We start from the raw sequence: 9065 nt of genomic DNA, 5'->3' as shown, positions 1-9065 counted from the left end.
TTAAAAGAAAAAGTATATGTTAGATTAAATTCATAAAAATTTATTATTTAACAAAATGAAAAATATTTTCATTGGTGCAAATTCTTTTAAATATAGTCCAAAAATAAATCTATAATATATGAAAATATGTGAGTTTATACTATTGTTGAAATATAAGAGTTTTCATATGGAGTTTTAAAAAGTAAATATTATTTAACATTGACTTTTGAAAATTTTATAAAAGTTTAGATGTATTCAAATTTTAAATAGATTTTTAATAGATCAGTGTAATTCATTAACATACAAATATTAAAGTATAAAGTACAACTATGAATTGTCAAAAATTATATTTGATTCAACCCAATTGGATGGATTTTTAAAACTTCTGACCGGTACATAAACTTTTTTTTTTCTTCACCTCACTTCATCTCTCGTAACATCTTCATTCTCTCATCTATTTTAATCACTATCTAATTTTCAAAATTTATGACTTTATACATTTTTTTTCTTTTTTATATTTTCATTTTTTTTGATTGTTCATTTAATAATTTTTTATTTTAATATCAAAGGAAATTTTAAATTCAATAATTGATTTTGTGATTTTTAATTTATGATTTATAAAAATGAACACAATATTAAATAATAACAAAAGGTAATCCAAAAAAATAACGTCGTTTAATTTTTAATAGTTGAATAGTCTCGCAACAAGCATGATAAAAAATAAAATAAAAATTAAGATTTTAAGATATAATTTATAGACAAATTTTATGATATAATTGATAAAAACATTTTATTTCTTTATTTTATGATTTTTAATCTTGAAATTTTACAAAGTTAAAAATATAATTACGAATTTTATTATTTTAATAAAATTATTATACTAGTTATAAGAAAATCATAAATTTTATTGGCTCATAAAATTGAAATCAATATTAATTTTTTAATAATTAAATTTAATTTTATTAATTTTTTGGACTAAAAATTGACTTTTTAACTTTTTTTAATATTTTCAAATAATCTATAAACTATCATATTTTAATAAAAAAAATATTTCACATAAAATAATATTATTTTCACATGAATATAATACGTAAACAGAATGTTATATATTAATAAATTGATACATTTTTTAAAATTTACAAAATATGTATCCAAATCTACGTATATACATATACCCATATATACGTAAAGATTTAATTATTTAACTTTTAAATAAGTACATTTATTTATTAATATAAATTTTTTTAAAAAAATATTTTAATTTGAATATGTTATCTATGTCCATTAATTATTAATTCAAAAAAATTAATAAAAAATAATATTTTATAATTAGGTACAAAATTTATAGAACTCTATTAAAAAAATTACAAAAGTATAAAAAATATTGTAAAAAAAAAAAACTACAGGAATCCATATAAATTTGTTTGTAAATATATGAGATTCTGTAAAAGTTAATAAAACTCTATTAAATCCACAAACGTCTATCATTTAAAAGGTAATGAAAAGTTATCAAAACTCTCGATTGAATACACTCAACTTAATAATTGACCTTATTTTCATTATATTTGACATTCACGGTTCTTATCAAATGCATAATAACATGTCAAATAAGGCAAATGTCAAATACATTACTCATAATTTTACTATTTATTTCCCCAAAAAAAAATTACAATTCATTTATGTTTTTTCTTCATAAAGTGGACCATTAAAATATTTAGTTCAATTTTCAATAATTTATTCGCATATAATGTAAAGGCACCCACAGTGGGTGTTAAAGGGGTGTTAAGTCTCCAATGTGAGTGGGCGTTGGGGCACCCACATTGGTGCATTAATGGGTGATTATTAACGTCCATTAATGTTCATACACCAATGTGGGTGTAGAAGTTATTAATTTTGGCTTACGGCTGACATGGCAGCCAAGAAATTCATTAGAATGAACGGCATTATTTCGCAAGTTGCGACGGTTTTTCATAAGTCGTCGCAACTTGAAAAGCGTCGTTACTTGCAACGATTTTTTAAAAAAGTCGCTAATTGCGACGGTTTTTTAACAACCGTCGCTATTTGCGACGGTTTTTGAACCGTCGCTAATTAAGGCATGTTCTGAAGAAATTCTCCCGAACATAATCACCAACGGCTCTTTTCAAACAGCAAAATTATTCACCAACGGTTCTTTTCAAAATTAAATACGACAATTGATATTTACTAAGTTATTTTTAAAATAATAATACTATTTATTTTTAGTAATATTTGTTGTAAAATTTTAAAAATATTAGAAAGAGTTTGAAATAATTAAAAATAAAAAAAAATGAGTAAGTGGACAGTGAGACCCATAAATAATGAAAGTTGATATTAAATGAATGTGGATGTGTGTTAATAATGGGAAAGTGTTAATGTAATGAATATGTGGCTCGTGGACCCCATGATTTTTGAGGAGACAGAGAGTTATTAACATGGATTAATGAGAACGGATGCGGATGCCCTTATAACGCCCACTCACATGAGAGAGGGTGTGGGGCGTTCATATGTATGAACGCCCCTGTATCAGTTTATTTTTTAAAAAAAATTGCACACTTAGCGACGGTTTTATAGAAACCGTCGCCGATTTGCTGACACGCGGGCCCCACGTATTTTGAATTATTTTAATTATATTTTATATTTTATGAACGCCCAAAAAAATTGGACATTTAGCGACGGTTTTGACAAACTGTCGCTAAACGTTGTTACTTATTTAATGTTATTTAATGTATTGGTTTAAAGTATCCTTTGGTGAATATAGCCATTGCAAAATAGCCGTTGGAATATAGCTGTTGGAATATAGCCGTTGGAAATTTCAATATAAATAGACACCTTGTACTATACAATTCTTCATTCTACAAACATACCATTTGGCAAACAGATACACTTGAATTTGTTTACTCCAAAATGTCTCAATATTCCAGTAGTTCAACCTCTAGCTCGACAAGTGAAAACGAAGTCCAAGTTGAAGTTGATGACGAAGATTATGATCCGGAGAAAGAGCTAATGTCATTGATACTTCAACAAAGTCGACAAATAGTTGAAGCATATCATAGTAATAACGTGATGCGGCGAAGAAGAAGGTTCATCCAAAAAAATCGTGAAGCCGGACATGCGAGGCTCTTCAATGATTATTTCTCCACAAACCCGGTGTATCCAGATCAAATATTTCGAAGACGATTTCGCATGCGAAGAGAGTTATTCTTTCGAATAGTGAATGCACTTGAGGATCGTTCACCGTATTTTCAGCAAAGGGACGATTCTGCGAGAAGAAAAGGCTTGTCACCACTACAAAAATGCACGGCTGCAATTCGTCAATTGGCGTATGGAGTCCCGACCGACCATCTTGACGAGTACCTACGCATGGGTGAATCAACTGCCATCAAGTGTCTTTTCAAGTTCTGCGGATATGTGGTTGAACTATTTAGTGATCGATATTTGAGAAGGCCAAATGCTGATGATGTTCAACGTGTTCTTCAAATGCATGACTAAAGGCACGGGTTCCCTGGAATGTTGGGCAGTCTTGATTGCATGCACTGGGAACGGAAAAATTGCCCAGTTGCTTGGAAAGGCCAGTTTACAAGAGGCCATGGGTCACCGACAATCGTGCTTGAAGCGGTCGCGTCTCAAGACTTGTGGATATGGCATGCATTCTTTGGTGTCGCCGGTTCACGTAATGATCTCGTGTTGTACGAATCTCCCATATTCAATAACGTCTTGCAAGAAAATGCACCAGAGATTAATTTCATGGTCAACGAGACTCAATATACGAAGGGGTATTATTTAACAGATGGAATATATCCGGAATGGGCCACTTTCGTTAAGCTTTTCCTTGCCTGGAGGATCCAAAGAGGAGGCTTTTTAAGGAAAGACAAGAGTCTGCAAGAAAAGATGTTGAACGAGCATTTGGGGTGCTCCAAGCTCGATGGGCAATTGTTAGAGGTCCAACTCGTTATTGGTACAGAAAAAAGTTAAAATATATTATGTTAGCATGCATTATTTTACATAACATGATTGTCGAAGATGAGGGGGCTCACGTGACAAATTGGTACAACGATGAAGGTGACGAACCCGCACAACCCGTCCAGGGCTCAAACAGAGGATTTCATGAATATCTCCGAACAAATTCCGAAATACGTGACACTTATGTGCATCACCAACTTCGTGCCGACTTAGTTGAACATATTTGGTCACAATACAAATAATGTAAAATAAGAATAAGATGAATGAGTGGACAGCGGGACCTACAAATAATGAGTGTGAATGTTAAAATGAATGTGAGAGAATAGATGTGTTAATGTAATATGTATGTGGCATGTGGGCCCCACGATTTTTGATGAGGTGGTGCCAATACGGGGCTCTAATAGAATTATCATATAATACATGATTAAAAAAAATAATAATATAAACTTATAACTAATCAAATTTACTTTGATGATTTAATAATTTCAAATTCTTTTAAAGATAATTTCATTGAAAACAACTGAATCGAACCCCGCAGCCGTACCAATCTCTGCTGCCTATTTATTACACGTACATGGAACTATTTCTTGCGTAATCTTCAAGATCTTTCTCCTCCATTTTTTATTTTGCTGGTAAGCTCGGTTGAGATGGAATTATTGACCCGCATTATGTCTTTCTTCTAAATTTCTTGATTTTATTTTTATTTTACTTTCTGGGTTCGTTATTTTTAAATCGTTGGCATTGGAGTACGAGACTCGATCCTGAAAATGATCGTATTTTTTTTTTATGTGTTGATTCGTTAAATTGAATGGATCTGCGAATTTTTTTTAAAACTAAAACTACATTTTAAAAATCCTGGGTTTTGTGATATGATGATCGATGGGTTGACTCGCATCAGTATTGTAGAAGATTTATTGTTATCAGTTTCGTTGTGTGATCTGATTTGGAGTTGATTTGATCTTATTTTATCTCAAAGATTTGTTTTTTTAGTGTTTCAATGATGAGGAAGCTGGGTTTTTTCATTATGATTAATGGATCTGTTTTGATTATTTGAAAAAGATTTGCTTCATAGCTCTTCTGTTTTTATATGTAATATTCAAATTTTTCGTGGCATTGGAATTTTACAAAGATGATGGAATTGGCTTTGTTTTCCACTAACCAATTGTCTTTTTGGTTATGTGATTTCGAATTGCGATTAAGGTTTGTGTTCTTGATTAACATTTGAATGATGATGCATTTAATTTTAGATTTTATTGAACAAACAATTAATCCTGTTGATCATGCTTGCTTAGTTTGTAATTTGTTATTGGTATGTGGGATTACCTTGGAATTGATTGCTATTTTGTTTAATTGGCATCGAATTTCAGCTATTCGAGTAAGGATCTTAGTACTAATGGCCCATCAAATATCTCAAGGAGAAAACAACGGAACCACAAAGCTTCCTCCCGAGCCTTCGCCTTTGAGGAAAGCGAAATTTTTTCAGGTTTTGATCAATGGTTGCTTGATAAAATACGATAAATTACTTTCTTTTCTCCTAGTGCTTTCTTGAATTGTACTAGTAGGATTTCGAACAAGAATAAATGAAAACCGATTAAAAATAGATTTTATATATGGATCAAACTTCTGCAGGGAGCATGAATTGAATAAAAATATATTGCGTTGTTTTGGTTGCTAATCTATCATTTCGGATATTTGCTCCTATATGTCACATATTCTTGTCAAAATGTATTGCTGCGAGAAGAAGAGAAAATAAAGGGCTTTATGTTTGACCGTTATTCGGGGCATTAGAAATTTTCATGATCGCTTGGTTCTGCCATTGTCTACCTCGTATTTCGCATGTTTGGCCATGATTTGTCAATGTTACTAGATATGCGAGACATTCTCAATTAACGTATTAACGACAGGCAAATATGAGAATTTTGGTTACGGGTGGAGCTGGATTCATTGGCTCTCACTTGGTTGACAAGCTTATGGAAAATGAGAAGAATGAGGTAAGAACCACGTGGATTAGTCTTTAGGCTCTCCCTGACAAAGATCATTTCCTAAATGTGCATGCTTTACCCGAGTTGTACTTCTTTAATTCAGGTGATTGTCATGGATAACTACTTCACTGGCTCTAAGGACAACTTAAAGCAATGGATTGGTCACCCTCGATTTGAGCTGATTCGGCATGGTGGGAGTTCTTTTGAGTTCATTAGTTATCATATTTCCTGTTTCAGATGTTATTAGGAGTGATTCGGTACGGTATACCGAAAAAATTTCACTGATTATGTATACTGCATCAAAATTTTCGGTTTTGAAAAAATTATTCCAATAAAGTACCGAAATTTTTGTATACCGATTTCAAAATGGTACAAGTAGCAAAATTATACATTATACAGAATATTTGTGGTATACCGAGATGTCGGTAATAAAACCTTAGTTTATAAAATGAAAATGACGGCTAGAGTAGTTTTGATTTTGGGAACACAATTTGTTTTAAAAATTGGTCACTTTGAGTCTTTCTTATTTTATTCATAATTTCATTACTTAAAAATATTATATTTATTTATAAATATTGTTTTGGTATTTCGGTGAATAACTAAATTTTCAAAATTTAATATCGATACCACACCAACAATTTTAGTATCATTATCATATTGTACCGAAATTTTCGGTGAAATTTTCGGTTATACCGAAATTTTCGGTATTTTTTCGGTATTGTAACTAACTTCGGTATGCCGAAAATTTTGGTATTTCTCCATCCTTTGATGCTATAAAGTTGAATATGAATTACTTGATAACTGTTCTTTATTCGCTTTTCCTTTTCCTTTATCTTTTCTTTTTCTTTTTTTTTTCTTTTCAGATGTGACAGAGCCATTGTTAGTTGAAGTCGATCAAATATACCATCTTGCTTGTCCCGCTTCCCCAATTTTTTACAAATACAATCCTGTGAAGGTTAGTTACTTGGATAAACTCTTGTTCTATTTTAGACTAGTGGCGGAGCCAAATCAGACTTGTGCATTTTTTGTATCATGTGTACAGAGATTTTACCTTTTCTAAGTTTTTTGAGTTTTAATGCTGGCCCCCTCACAAAACTTCTGGCTCCGCAGCTGCTGCATTAGACACTTAAATCTTTCTCCTTGGAGGAATAAAGCAGATTAGAATAGATTTATTACCAAATTTGGAATATCAAAGTTTATAAGAAATTGAGAAAAATGTGGAAATTGTTATTGATATTCTTTGTTTTACCTTTTGGTGATGCTCAACAGACAATAAAGACTAATGTTATTGGTACACTTAACATGTTGGGACTCGCCAAACGAGTAGGAGCGAGGTTCGACAAATCGTCCGTGTTACTTTGGTGTTACTTATTATGGATCTGTTAATTTAATTTATTCACCTTCCCCGTAGGATTTTGTTGACATCAACATCCGAAGTTTATGGCGATCCGCTTGTGCATCCCCAGACTGAGGATTACTGGGGCAATGTTAACCCTATTGGTATTATAATTTTAGTAAGAATACTTACATTCTTCTCGAAGCACCATATTTACCATTTATCATGTGTCGTTGCAGGAGTTAGGAGTTGTTACGATGAGGGAAAAAGGGTAGCGGAAACTTTGATGTTTGATTATCATAGGCAGCATGGAATTGGTATTTACCTCTCTGCCGCTGTATAGTTGACCTTCAACGTCTGGAATCGGTATAATCATATTGAAATTTCAAATTTACACAGAAATAAGGATTGCAAGAATCTTTAACACGTATGGACCCCGTATGAATATTGACGATGGTCGGGTTGTCAGTAATTTCATAGCTCAAGCAATACGGTAACCTTACTCCGTACTTTGTTTTGGTCTCCAAAACATTCCAAGATTGATAAAGAATAAAGATAAATAAACGTGAATATTCTTCATCCACATACTGCTAAGTGTATTTGCTAATTATTTGATATTCATGTAACTCTTCGCAGTAACGAATCTTTGACCGTTCAGTTGCCCGGAACACAGACAAGAAGCTTTTGTTATGTCTCAGATATGGTAACATAGAATATCTCCTTGTTTTGCCCATTCAATCATTAATGCTTGTGAGATTATTTGAACGCGGTCTTAGTATGCATCTCTTTTGTTAAGGTCGATGGACTTATTCGGTTAATGGAAGGAGATAATACAGGGCCGATCAACATCGGCAATCCAGGTTTACATCAATACTCATTGTCGCACCAAGATTCCGGTACTTAAAAAACACAACTTTCGGTTCAATTAAAAGAACTAACTGATTTGTATGTGTTCAGGTGAATTTACTATGCTTGAGCTTGCCGAGACTGTGAAAGAGGTAAATTTGAATCTGGGACAAGCTCTATCTTGCTAAAATATTATCGACATAACTTTTTGGCGTAAATTCAGAACAAGCCAGCCAGTTTACATGTTTCTGAAACTAACACACGGTTGTCTGGATGTTGCAGATGATAAATCCAGAAGTGAAAATCATAACCACGGAGAATACACCAGATGACCCTCGGCAGAGAAAGCCAGACATAACCAAGGCAAAGCAGTTACTAGGCTGGGAGCCAAAGATCAAGTTGCGTGAAGGCATCCCTCTCATGGAGGGCGATTTTCGTGAGAGGCTCGGTATTCCTCGTAAAAATTGAGTTCTTGTTTTGGGATGCCACTTGTTCTTCTATCTTGCAGTCTAGACATACTGATAAACAACTATTCGCATAATATTTCCAGTTCTTGCACTTGATCACGTAGATGATACACAGAATTACAGAGTTCTTGTATTATCTAGTCGTTGTGTTAAATCTTTACATCTATTTTAACACGAGTTCTTCCATTTCTCGGAGAATCTGTATTACTTCTGATAATTTAATTATGTATTTAAAAATGATAAGCCAACCTATTAGGACCGACTACGGTGTGTAGAAAGGGCTCACAAGATTTTCTTTTTCAATATTTATGGTGCTTTACACTTACGTTAACAGTAAATAGCTAATCTCGGTGTGCGGAGTGCGTAAGATAACTTTTGAACTAAAGTGCGTCTCACCGAATTCAGCTAACCAAAACAATCAGAGAAATCAGTGGACCAAAATCAGTAGCAAGTAATCAAATCCAAAAATATAAAGAC

General features: G+C 32.5%; 1 protein-coding gene across 1 annotated transcript; it reads left to right on the top strand.

Moving 5' to 3' along the window:
- The first annotated feature begins 4442 nt into the window (after positions 1-4442).
- Positions 4443-8774, top strand: LOC140979700 (UDP-glucuronic acid decarboxylase 6-like). The gene is made up of 13 exons (XM_073445234.1): positions 4443-4589; positions 5325-5440; positions 5862-5948; positions 6043-6130; positions 6803-6894; positions 7209-7273; positions 7351-7439; positions 7515-7592; positions 7675-7768; positions 7912-7978; positions 8072-8135; positions 8233-8273; positions 8404-8774. The coding sequence occupies exons 2-13, from the start codon at positions 5351-5353 to the stop codon at positions 8587-8589; spliced, it is 1041 nt and encodes a 346-aa protein (XP_073301335.1). The 5' UTR covers positions 4443-4589; positions 5325-5350; the 3' UTR covers positions 8590-8774.
- Positions 8775-9065: the final 291 nt, after the last annotated feature.

Source organism: Primulina huaijiensis, chromosome 6, assembly GCF_012295235.1.
Source record: "Primulina huaijiensis isolate GDHJ02 chromosome 6, ASM1229523v2, whole genome shotgun sequence".
NCBI lineage: Eukaryota > Viridiplantae > Streptophyta > Magnoliopsida > Lamiales > Gesneriaceae > Primulina > Primulina huaijiensis.
This window is presented reverse-complemented; position numbering and strand designations above follow the sequence as displayed.

Bases quoted from the DNA above. Each gene is read 5' to 3' on its own strand.
- LOC140979700 (XM_073445234.1), top strand. From the start codon at position 5,351: ATGGCCCATCAAATATCTCAAGGAGAAAACAACGGAACCACAAAGCTT. The intron at 7,274-7,350 runs GTTCGACAAATC...CCTTCCCCGTAG, and splicing joins GCCAAACGAGTAGGAGCGAG to GATTTTGTTGACATCAACAT. The intron at 8,274-8,403 runs GTAAATTTGAAT...TGGATGTTGCAG, and splicing joins TTGCCGAGACTGTGAAAGAG to ATGATAAATCCAGAAGTGAA.